The sequence below is a fragment of the Odocoileus virginianus genome, chromosome 5 (genome assembly GCF_023699985.2).
Source record: "Odocoileus virginianus isolate 20LAN1187 ecotype Illinois chromosome 5, Ovbor_1.2, whole genome shotgun sequence".
NCBI classification, from domain to species: domain Eukaryota; kingdom Metazoa; phylum Chordata; class Mammalia; order Artiodactyla; family Cervidae; genus Odocoileus; species Odocoileus virginianus.
Window position 1 is genome coordinate 48,847,206 of NC_069678.1, and position 12,963 is coordinate 48,860,168.

At 39.2% G+C, this 12,963-nt stretch overlaps 1 protein-coding gene across 1 annotated transcript in view; it reads right to left on the minus strand.

The window, feature by feature from the left end:
• Window positions 1-12,963, minus strand: part of GIPC2 (GIPC PDZ domain containing family member 2) — a 93,028-nt gene that overhangs the window by 16,245 nt on the left and 63,820 nt on the right. The window contains exon 5 of the mRNA XM_070467870.1: window positions 9,658-9,739. Coding sequence (XP_070323971.1) covers window positions 9,658-9,739 — 82 coding nt within the window. The remainder of the gene's footprint in view (window positions 1-9,657; window positions 9,740-12,963) is intronic.

Here is a 12,963-nt window from a genome sequence, read left to right on the forward strand (position 1 = left end):
CTGGACAAGGAACAACAGACTGGTTCCAAATCGGGAAAGGAGTACATCAAGGCTGTATATTGTCACACTGCTTATTTAACTTATATGCAGAGTACATCATGTGAAATGCCCAGCTGGATGAAGCACAAGCTGGAATCAAGATTGCCGGGAGAAATATTAATAACCTCAGATATGCAGATGACACCACCCTTGTGGCAGAAAGCAAAGAACTAAAGAGCCTCTTGATAAAAGTGAAAGAAGAGAGTGAAAAAGTTGGCTTAAAACTCAGCATTCAGAAAACTAAGATCATGGCATCCAGTCCCATCACTTCATGAAAATAGATGGGGAAACAATGGAAACAGTGAGAGATTTTATTTTGGGGGCTCCAAAAATCACTGCAAATGGTGACTTTGGCCATGAAATTAAAAGATACTTGCTCCTTGGAAGAAAAGCTATGACCAACCTAGACAGCATATTAAAAAGCAGAGACATTACTTTGCCAACAAAGGTCCATCTAGTCAAAGCTATGGTTTTTCCAGTAGTCGTGTATGGATGTGACATTTGTACTATAAAGAAAGCTGAGCACCAAAGAATTGATGCTTTTGAACTGTGGTGTTGGAAAAGACTCTTAAGAGTCCCTTGAACTGCAAGGAAATCCAATCAGCCAATAGTAAAGGAAATCCGTCCTGAATAGTCATTGGAAGGACTGATATTGAAGCTGAAACTCCAATACTTTGGCCACCTGATGCAAAGAACTGACTCATTGGAAAAGACCCTGATTCTGGGAAAGATTGAAGGCAAGAGGAGAAGGGGATGACAGAGGATGAGATGGTCAGATGGCATCACTGATTCAACGGATGTGAGGTTGAGTAAACTCCGGGAGGTTGGTGATGGACAGGGAATCTTGGCATGCTGCAGTCCATGAGGTCACAAAGATTTGGACATGACTGAGCAACTGAACTGAACTGTTTGATCACCACAGTAAACCAAGTTAACATCTATCATCATATATATTATTTAAGTCCATAAAACAAAAAACAACTTATGCAGGAAATATTATTTATAGATTAAAATCTGAAGTTTAAAAGAGCTATACAATAAACAACCCAATCAAAAAAATGGTACAGAAGACCTAAATAGGCATTTCTCTAAAGAAGACAAACAGATGCCCAACAGGCACATGAAAAGATGCTTGACATCACTAACTATCAGAGAAATGCAAATCAAAACTATCATGTGGTGACCTCACTCCAGTCAGAATGGCCATCATCAAAAAGTTTACAGATAACAAATGCTGGAAAGGGTGTGATAGAAATGGAACCCTTCTATACTGTTGGTGAGAATGTAAATTGGTGCAGCCACTGTGGAAAATAGTATGGAGGTTCCTTAAAAAATTAAGAGTAGAGTTACCATATAACCCAGCAATCCAGAGGGGCAGTCCTAAGATGGCGGAGGAATAGGACGGGGAGACCACTTTCTCCCCAAAAAAATTCATTGAAAGATCATTTGCACGCTGAGCAAATTCCACGAAACAACTTCTGAATGCTGGCAGAGGACACCAGGCACCCAGAAAGGCAGCCCATTGTCTTCAAAAGGAGGGTGGGACAAAATATAAAAGATAAAAAGAGAGACAAAAGAGTTAGGGACGGAGACCCATCCCGGGGAGGGAGTCGTGAAGGAGAAGTTTCCAAACACCAGGAAACCCTCTCACCGGCAGGTCTGTGGGGAGCTTTGGATTCTCAGAGGGCAACATAACCAGGAGGAATAAATAAATAAATAAAACCCACAGATTATGTGCCTAACTGCAACTCCCAGCACAGAAGTAGCCCAGATGCTTGCACACCACCAGCAAACGGGGGCTGAACAGGGAGGCCTGGGCTGCATTGCTTAGGGTAAGGGCTGGGCCTGAATGTCCTAAGGACAATCTGAGGGATCTAACATGAGATAGCAACCCAAATTGTGGGATAGCCAGAGAGAGAGAAAAGAGAGAGAGAACCTTCCCATGAAAAGCTCTAGCCTAAGGCACCACTGCTGGCCCGCTCACAGAACAAAGAACTGAGCGAATACCAGAGGAGAGGTAACCAGCTGCGCACTGGCCCATTGCCCGCCGGAGGCAGAGAGGCAGGCAGGTGACAGCCAGAGCCGGAAAGGGGCAACCTTAGCCCCAGAGACGGCACCCTCTACCAAACTGCGAGCAGGCTCCCATCTGCTAACCAAGTCTTCCTGGGATCCTGGATGGTTGATATCCACCAGGAGGGTCTCAGCCAGAGATCCCCAGAAGAGACACATGGCGCTCCTGCTGCGCACCCAGGAAATCTAGCAGCTGGGACAGGGGAGGTGATAAGACGCACCGCCCAGCTGGGGAGAGTGCACTCGCCAAGCACCTGGTCGCCTGAACTGCTCAGACCTGGGAAGGGCACAAAACACCTTTGTGGAGTACCCAAGAGCCTGAACCTGAGCGGCTTAGACCTGGGAAGTGCAAGCAACCCACAGCCTGCCTTAGACAGTTCCCTGCAGAGCAACCTGGAGCCTGAGCAGTGTAGACCAGGAAAACGCACACAACGTGAGCGGGGGCAAACCCAGTGCGGCTGAGACACTGCGAGCACTCCCCACACTCGCCAGTGATGTTTGTCTGCAGCGTTCCTCCCTGCCCACAGCACAACTGAGCAAGTGAGCCTAAATAAGTGACCACCAGTGCCCCCTTGTGTCAGGGTGGAAATTAGACACTGAAGAGACCTGCAAACAGAAGAAGCCAAAATAAACAGAGGGTACTGCTTTGGAAGTGACTGGTGCAACAGATTAAAACCCTGTAGTTAGCACCGACTCTATTGGAAGGGGCCTACAGACCTTGGGAAGTATAAGTTGGAACAAGGAGCTATCTGAAACTGAACTGACTCCACACTGCCCACAACAGCTCCAGAGAAATTCCTAGATATATTTTACTATTATCATTTTTTTAATTTTTTTATTTTTAAGTCCTTTATTACTTTTTTAATTTTCATTTTTATAACCTACTATTACCTTGCAAAAAAAGACCCTATTTTTAAAGCAAATTTCATATATTTTTAATAATTTTTGTGATTTTTTTTTTTAATATTGTATTTTTGAGAGTTTAACCTCTACTCTAGATTTTTAATCTTTGCTTTTTGGTATTTGTTATCAATTTTGTACCTTTAAGAATCCAATCTTCAGTACCCATTTTTGCTTAGGAGTGTGATTACTGGCTTGATTGCCCTCTCCCCCTTTTGACTCTCCTTTTTCTCCCCCAGGTCACCTCTATCTCCTCCCTCCCCTTCTCTTCTCTACTTAACTCTGTGAATCTCTTTGTGTGTTCTGGGCTGTGGAGAACACTTAGGGAACTGATTACTGGCTAGATCTGTCTCTTCTCTTTTGATTTCCCCCCTTCTCCTCCTGGTCATCTCGATCTCCTTCCCTCTTCTCTTCTCTATGTAACTCCGTGAACCTCTCTGGGTGTTCCAGGCTGTGGAGAGCACACAGGGATTTGATTACTGGCTAGATTGCTCTCTCCCCTTTTGATTCCCCCTCTTCTTCACCTGGTCACCTCTATCTCCCTCCTCCCTCTTCTCTTCACCATGTAACTCTGCGAACCTTTCTGGGGGTCCCTCACTGTGGAAAAGCTTTTCTCCATTAACCTAGATGTTTTATCAGTGGTGCTGTATGGATGGAGAAGTCTTGAGGTTACTGTAAGAATAAGACTGAAAACCAGAGGCAGAAGGCTTAAATCCAAAACCTGAGAACTCCAGAGAACTCCTGACTCCAGGGAACATTACTTGATAAGAGCTCATCCAAAAGCCTCCATACCTACACTGAAACTAAGCTCCACCCAAGAGCCAACAAGTTCCAGAGCAAGACATACCACGCTAATTCTCCAGCAATGCAGGAACATAGCCCTGAGCTTTAATATACAGGCTGCCCAAAGTCACACCAAACCATAGACACCTCAGAACTCACTACTGGACACTTCATTGCACTCCAGAGAGAAGAGATCCAGCTCCACCCACCAGAACAGAGATGCAAGCTTCCCTAACCAGGAAACCTTGACAACCCCACCCACAGGGAGGAACCTCCACAATAAAGAGGAACCACAAATTTCCAGCATACAGAAAGGCCACACCAAACATAGCAATCTAAACAAGATGAAAAGGCAGAGAAATACTCAGCAGGTAAAGGAACATGATAAATGCCCACCAACTCAAACAAAAGCAGAGGAGATAGGGAGTCTACCTGAAAAAGAATTAAGAATAATGATGGTTAAAAATGATCCAAAATCTTGAAAACAAAATGGAGTTACAAATAAATAGCCTGGAGACAAAGATGGAGAAGATGCAAGAAATGTTTAACAAGGACCTAGAAGAAATAAAGAAGAGTCAATCAATAATGAATAATGCAATAACTGAGATCAAAAACACTCTGGAGGGAACCAACAGTAGAATAACTGAGGCAGAAGATAGGATAAGTGAGGTGGAAGATAGAATGGTGGAAATAAATGAAGCATAAAGGAAAAAAGAATTAAAAGAAATGAGTACAATCTCAGAGACCTCTGGGACAATGTGAAAAGTCCCAACATTCAAATCATAGGAGTCCCAGAAAAAGAAGACAGATTACTGTACCCAGCAAGGATCTCATTCAAATATGAAGGAGAATTCAAAAGCTTTAAAGACAAGCAAAAGCTGAGAGAATTCAGCACCACCAAACCAGCTCTTCAACAAATGCTAAAGGATATTCTCTAGACAGGAAACACAGAAAAGTTGTATAAACTAGAACCCAAAACAACTAAGTAAATGGCAACAGGACCATACTTATCACTAATTACCTTAAATGTAAATGGGTTGAATGCCCCAACCAAAAGACAAACACTGGCTGAATGGATACAAAAACAAGACCCCTATATATGCTGTCTACAAGAGACCCACCTCAAACCAAGGAACACATACAGGCTGAAAGTGAAGGGCTGGAAAAAGATATTTCACACAAATGGAGACCAGAAGAAAGCAGGAGTAGCAGTACTCATATCGGATAAAATAGACTTTGACATAAAGTCTGTGAAAAGAGACAAAGAGGGACACTACATAATGATCAAAGGATCAATCCAAGAAGATATAACAATTATAAATACATATGCACCCAACATAGGTGCATATGTAATGCATATGTAATGTACACTGCAATATGTAAGGCAAATGCTAACAAGGGTGAAAGGGGAAATTAACAGTAACACAATAATAGCCGGAGACTTTAATAACCCACTCACACCTATGGGTAGATCAACTAAACAGAAAATTAGCAAGGAAACAAAAACTTTAAATGATACAATGGACCAGTTAGACCTAATTGATAGATATAGGACATTTCACCCCAAAACAATGAATTTCACCTTTTTCTCAAGTGCACACAGAACCTTCTCCAGGATAGATCACATCCTGGGCCATAAATCTAGCCTTGGTAAATTAAAAAAAAAATTGAAATCATACCAAGCCTCTTTTCTGATCACAATGCAGTAAGATTAAATGTCAACTACAGGGAAAAAAAAAAAACTATTAAAAATACCAACATATGGAGGCTAAACAACATGCTTCTGAATAACCAACAAATCATAGAAGAAATCGAAAAGACATCAAAATATGCATAGAAATGAATGAAAATGAAAACACAACAACCCAAAACCTATAGGACTCAGTAAAAGCAGCACTAAGGGGAAGGTTCATAGCAATACAAGCTTACCTCAAGAAACAAGAGATAAATAAAAAAAAAAAACTAAATCTACACCTAAATCAACTAGAAAAGGAAGAAGCAAAGAACCCCAGGGTTAGTAGAAGGAAAGAAATCATAAAAATTATGGCAGAAATAAATGCAAAAGAAACAAAGGAGACCATAGCAAAACTCAACAAAGCTAAAAGCTGGTTCTTTGAGAAGATAAATAAAATAGACAAACCATTAGCCAGACTCATCAAGAAAAAAAGGGAGAAGAATCAAATCAACAAAATTAGAAAGGAAAATGGAGAAATCACAACAGACAACACAGAAATACAAAGGATCATAAGAGAATACTATCAGCAACTAAATGCCAATAAAATGGACAGCTTGGAAGAAATGGACAAATTCTTAGAAAAGTATACCTTTCCAAAACTGAACCAGAAGAAATAGAAAATCTTAACAGACCCATCATAAGCTCAAAAATAGAAACTATAATCAGAAATCTTCCAGCAAACAAAAGCCCAGGCTTCACAGTTGAATTCTACCAAAAATTTAGAGAAGAGCTAACACCTACTCAAACTCTTCCAGAAAAATAGCAGAGGAAGGTAAATTTCCAAAGTCATTCTATAAGGCCACCATCACCCTAATACCAAAACCAGACAAAGATGCCTTGAAAAAAGAAAACTACAGGCCAATATCACTGATGAACATGGATGCAAAAATCCTTAACAAAATTCTAGAAAACAGAATCCAACAACATATTAAAAAGATCATACATCATGACCAAGTGGGCTTTATCCCAGGAATGCAAGGATTCTTTAATATCCACAAATCAATCAATGTGATACTCCACATTAAAAAATAGATGCAGAGAAAGTCTTTGGCAAAATTCAACATCCATTTATGATTAAAAAAAAAAAAAAACCCTCCAGAAAGCAGGCATAGAAGGAACGTACCTCAACACAATAAAAGCCACATATGATAAATCCACAGCAAACATTATCCTCAATGGTGAAAAATTGAAAACATTTCCCCTAAAGTCAGGAACAAGGCAAGGGTGCCCACTCTTACCACTACTATTCAACATAGTTTTGGAAGTTTTAGCCACAGCAATCAGAGAAGAAAAAGAAATAAAAGGAATCCAGACTGGAAAAGAAGAAGTAAAACTCTCGCTGTTTGCAGGTAACATGACCCTCTACATAGAAAACCCTAAAGACGCCACAGAAAATTACTAGAGCTAATCAATGAATATAGCAAAGTTGCAGGATATAAAATTAACACACAGAAATCCCTTGCATTCCTATACATTAACAATGAGAAAACAGAGAAATTAAGGAAACAATTCCATTCACCATTGCAACAAAAATAAAATACTTAGGAATAAATCTCTCTAAAGAAACAAAAATCTACATATAGAAAACTATAACACTGATGAAAGAAATCAAATATGACACAAATAGATGGAGAAAGATACCACATTCATGGATCAGAAGAATCATTATAGTGAAAATGAGTATACTATCCAAAGCAATCTATAGGTTCAATGCAATCCCTATCAAGCTACCAATGGTATTTTTCAGAGAACTAGAACAAATAATTTCACAATTTGTATGGAAATACAAAAAATCTCGAGTAGCCAAAGCAATCTTGAGAAAGAAGAATGGAACTAGAGGAATCAACCTGCCTGACTTCAGGCTCTACTACAAAGACACAGTCATCAAGACAGTATGGTACTGGCACAAAGGCGGGAAATATAGGTCAATGGAACAAAATAGAAAGCCCAGAGATAAATCCACACACCTACGCACACCTTATCTTTGACTAAGGAGTCAAGAATATACAGTGGAGAAAAGACAATCTCTTTAACAAGTGGTGCTGGGAAAACTGGTCAACCACATGTAAAAGAATGAAACTAGAACACTTTCTAACATCATACACAAAAATAAACTCAAAATGGATTAAAGATCTAAACGTAAGGCCAGAAATTATAAAGCTCCTAGAGGAAAATATAGGCAAAACACTCTCTGACATATTTCACAGCAGGATCCTCTATGACCCACCTCTCAGAGTAATGGAAATAAAAGCAAAAATAAACAAATGGGACCTAATTAAACTTAAAAGCTTTTGCACAATGAAGGAAACTATAAGCAAGGTGAAAAGACAGCCTCCAGAATGGGAGAAAATAACAGCAAACAAAGCAACTGACAAAGAATCTGAAAAATATACAAGCAGTTCAAACCAGACAAATAAACAACCCAATCAAAAAATGGGCCAAAGAACTAAACAGACATTTCTCTAAAGAAGACATACAGATGGCTAACAAACACATGAAAAGATGCTCAACATCACTCATTATCAGAGAAATGCAAATCAAAACCACAGTGAGGTGCCATCTCACGCTGGTCAGAATGGCTGCTATCAAAAAGTCTACAAACAATAGGCAAGAACACTGGAGTGGGTTGCCATTTCCTTCTCCAATGCATGAAAGTGAAAAGTGAAAGTGAAGTCGCTCAGTCGTGTCCAACTCTTCATGACCCCATGGACTGCAGCCCACCAGGCTCCCCCACCCATGAGATTGTCCAGGCAAGAGTACTGGAGTGGGGTGCCATTGCCTTCTCCACCAATACAGTATACTAATGCATATATATGGAATTTAGAAAGATGTTAACAATGACTCTATATGCGAGACAGCAAAACAGACACAGATGTAAAGAACAGTCTTTCGGACCCTGTGGGAGAAGGCGAGGGTGGGATGATTTAACAGAAACATGTATATTATCATATGTGAAACAGATCGCCAGTCCAGGTTGGATGCACGAGACAGGGTGCTCAGGGCTGGAGCACTGGGATGACCCTGAGGGATGGGATGGGGAGGGAGGTGGGAGGGGAGTTCAGGATGGGGAACACATGTACACCCATGGCTGATTCATGCCAATGTATGGCAAAAACCACTACAATATTGTAAAGTAATTAGCCTCCAATTAAAATTAATTAATTAATTTTAAAAAATAATAACCCAGCAATCAATCCCATTCTGGGCACATATCCAGAAAAGATGAAAACAAAACTCTTTAATTCAAAAAGATATATGCATCCCAGTGTTCATATCAGCACTATTTACAATAGCCAAGACATGGAAACAATCTAAGTGTCCACTGGCAGATGAATGGATACAAAAGATATGATATGTATATATACATATATACAAACACACACAATGTAATACTACTCAGCCATAGAAAAGAGTGGCATATTGCCATTTGTAGCAACATGAGGTGAAGTAAGACAGATAAAGAAAAATATGCTAACACCTAGAGACTGGCATACTGAGTGAAGTAAATCAGACAAAGACAAATATCATATGATATCATTTACAAGTGGAATCTAAAAAATAATATAAATTAACTAATATATAAAACAAAAGCAGACTCAAAGACATACACAACAAACTTACTGTTAGCAAAGGGGAAAGGGAGGAAGAGACAAATTAGATGTTTGGGATTATCAGATATACACTACTATACATAAAACATAAACAACAGGGATTTACTATATAGCACAGTGAACTATATTCAATATCTTGTAATAACCTATAATGGAAAAGAATCTAAAATATATATCAATATATAACTGAATCACTCTGCTGTACATCTGAAACAATATTGTAAGATCAGCTATACTTCAACTTTTTAAAAATAGTTAAACATTTTCCTGTTAAAAAAAATAATAAAACCCTGAGGTTTAGAAAAGTTGACTTGGCTTTGAGGCCTCAAAAGGAATAAGGGCCAAGTGTTCTTCTTATGTTTATATACTATCTTCATTTTCATTATGCTTTTTGATTACTCCACAAATACTTTTTACCTTGAAAAGTATAATTGACTATAAATGCAAGCAAGACATAAATAAGCATTAAGTTCCATAAAATTAAGACATATAAGACTTTTTTAAATAGTATAATCTTACCTAAATCGACATCTCGAATTCCCATGTATAATTCAAGAAGATCATCAACCTTTCCAATCGCCTTTTCTTTGGTTTCAGAAGGCTTTATCGAATAAAAGAGAAATAAGACATTTTTACATGCAATCGCTTGAACATTGAGGCATACATGGGGGAAATCTGAAGTGGAGCCAGTTCCTGGTTGTGTACTTCAGCTAATTTTAATGGAAATAAATCTAGAATGTGCCCTGCAATTCAATACAAATCAATACAGTAAATACTTATTTTTAGTGTTTGTGGTAAGTATTATAGATTCAAAGAGGAAAAACTAGGAATGCTGTCTCCAAGCAGCTAGCAATCTAGAAGGGAGAGAGATGTGAAAATAAATAGCTATTTAACCACAATAAGGACAATTTCTAAAGGATGTCAAAGGCATGGAGGCATCACAGGGGCAATAGATTTTTTTATTAATTTATTTTTGGCTGTGCTGGGTCTTCTTTGCTGTTTGTGGGCTTCATTAGGTGAGGTTCAAGGGTTCAGTAGTTGCAGCTCATGGACCTTAGAATATGGGCTCAGTAGTTGCAACACTCAGGCTTAGTTGCCCCTCGGCATTTGAGGATCTCCCCAGAACTGGGATAGAACCCAGGTCCCGTGCATAAGCAGGAAGATTCTTAACCACTGGACCACCAGGGAAGTCCCAGTGGAAGTAAATTTAAATCTCTAAGAGTCCAGGAAGACTTCAGAAAGGTGACTTAAGAACTGTGTTTTCAAAATTAACTGGTGTCAGATAAACCAGGACAGATAGAAGCAATAGAGACATGAAGTCAGTGTGGGGTCACAGAGTCTGATAGAAAAGTGCAGCAGGTTAAAGGGACTGCAAGACATCCCATGTGATGGGAAATAGAGCGCCAACATGACTAGATCTCAAGGCGTCTTGTGTGCCTTGAAAAGGGCAGAGCTCACCCCAAGACTACAATATCCTGAACACATACATCTAATTATTTGTACAGTAGTCCTGCACCCTTATCTGTGGTTTTCCTTTCCTCCTCAGTTACCTCAGTCAACTGAGGTCCAAAAATATTAAATGGAAAATGCCAGAAATAAACAGTTCCTAAGTTTTGAATCGTGTGCCATTGAGTAATATAAAACCTCACACCACCTGCTCCATCCCAGAACCCCCAACCATCGACATCATCTGCTCCTAAGATCCAACCTTCCCCATCATCACAGCTAGATGATCCTCCTGACCTAGAGTAAGAAAGCTAATGGTAGCCTAACGCCATGTCACAATGCCTGCATCATCACCTCACTCCATCTCATCACACTGGCATTTTATCATCTCACATTAGCACAAGAAGAGTGAGTCCAGTAAAATAAGATCTTTGAAGAGAGAGACCACGTTCACACAGCTTTTATTATAGTACATTTTCTACTTGTTCTATTTAACTATTAGTTGTCATCAACTTTTACTATGCCCAATTTATAAATTAAACTTTATCATAGGTATATATGTACAGGAAAAACAGTATACACAGGATTCAGTACTATCCACAGTTTCAGGCCCCCATTGAGGGGTTTGGAACGTGTCTGCTGTGGATAAGAGGAGACTACTGTATCCATTCTTTATCAACTACATACATAATACGTATATTAAGGGTACTGAAGTATTTTTGTTCTTCCTAACTATTTAGTAAAAGTTTCTATGAAAAAACATGATCACATATATTTTATTTATGTATATGTATATATATATTATGTATTATATATGTATTTATATATAAATAAAGTTATTTACATTAACAATGAGACAGAAGACATGATATATCACTCTTGACATATTTACAATGTATTTTGAATAGTCTGTGTAAAGTGACAGGCTATGCAAAGTAACTTAGGTATTTATCTTTGCATCTATCCAGATACATTGCAGGTTATTGCAACAAGTATCAGTACTTCTCACACAAAAATGGCCACCAATATCGTACTATTCTAAACAGTTCTTGATCTCATCATCCCTCTTCCATTCACATTCTGATTGCCTGTGTTCAGTCCTAATTTTTTTTAATTGAGATATAATTGACATATACTATTAGTTTCAGGTATACAACATAATGATTTTATATGTGTATATACTGTAAAAAAAAAAACCACAGTAAGTCTAGTTACCCATCACTACACATAGTTTTCTCTTCCTTGTGAGGAGAACTTTTAAGATCTAGCCTCTTAGCAACTTTCAAATATATAATACAGTATTATCAACAATAATCACCAAGCTGTGAGTCCATGCTCAGGACTTCTTATAACTGAAAGTTTGTACCTTCTGACCCCGGTCGTCCATTTCACCCACCCCACCTGCCCAACTCCCTGCCTTTGGCAACAACCAATCTGCTCTGTTTCTATACAAGGTGTGGTTTGTTTTGTTTGGAATGGGAGAGGGGGAGATAATAAAACTGAGGTCATCCAATATTTGTCTTTCTCTGACGTATTACACTATTGTTCAGGTCCATCCACAACCTACAAATGGCAGGATTTCCTTCTTTTGACTGAATAATCCTCCCTCGTCTTTTCTTATTTGCAGAGGTTTCCTAATTGGTCTCCCCACCTGCAATCCTCACCCTTGCAAATCTACTCTGTTCAACATTCCATCCCCTAGAACCAAGGGATTTTTCTAAAACACAAAACCGACTTGCTGCTCCCCTGGCAATTTTTAAATAGCCACCCTCCAATCCTCAGCATTATTTACAGACCCCTCACGCCCTGACCCAGGCCTCTATCTCCAGGGTCAACACCTCCCACCAGATACTTTCAGCAGCCACACTCCAGCCTCACGAACATTTACAAGGTCCCATATCCATTATCATTTCATGCCCAGAACACTCTCCATCTGTGACTAACTCAACTATTTCTTATGGAAGCAACTCTCCCAATTTCCCTCTTCACTGATTCCTAACTGTAGCTCATCAGCTAGCCCCTTCCTTGTGACATTAACCTTGCCCTTCTGGTTTGTAACAGTTTATTTTCATGCCTCTTCCCTTTAAAGGAAAAACAAGGTCTTTAATCACTTTGTGTTACCAGCACCTGGACTGTGCCTGTCTCAACAAACACACCAAGTAACTCATGCAAGTGGAGTACTGTTCAGTTTTCAGAATTTGTGCTAGGTGATGAGGGGCTGCTTGGTTTCAAATCTTTACTGTTTGAAATTAAATCATAGATCATTTGTATCAAATTTAATATTAGTGCCAAACTAGTTTTTTTTCCCCTTTATTATGAGCTACTTTAATTGCCTTATTTCAAGAAACAGGCTATGCAAATAGGAAGAGAGATTTAGAT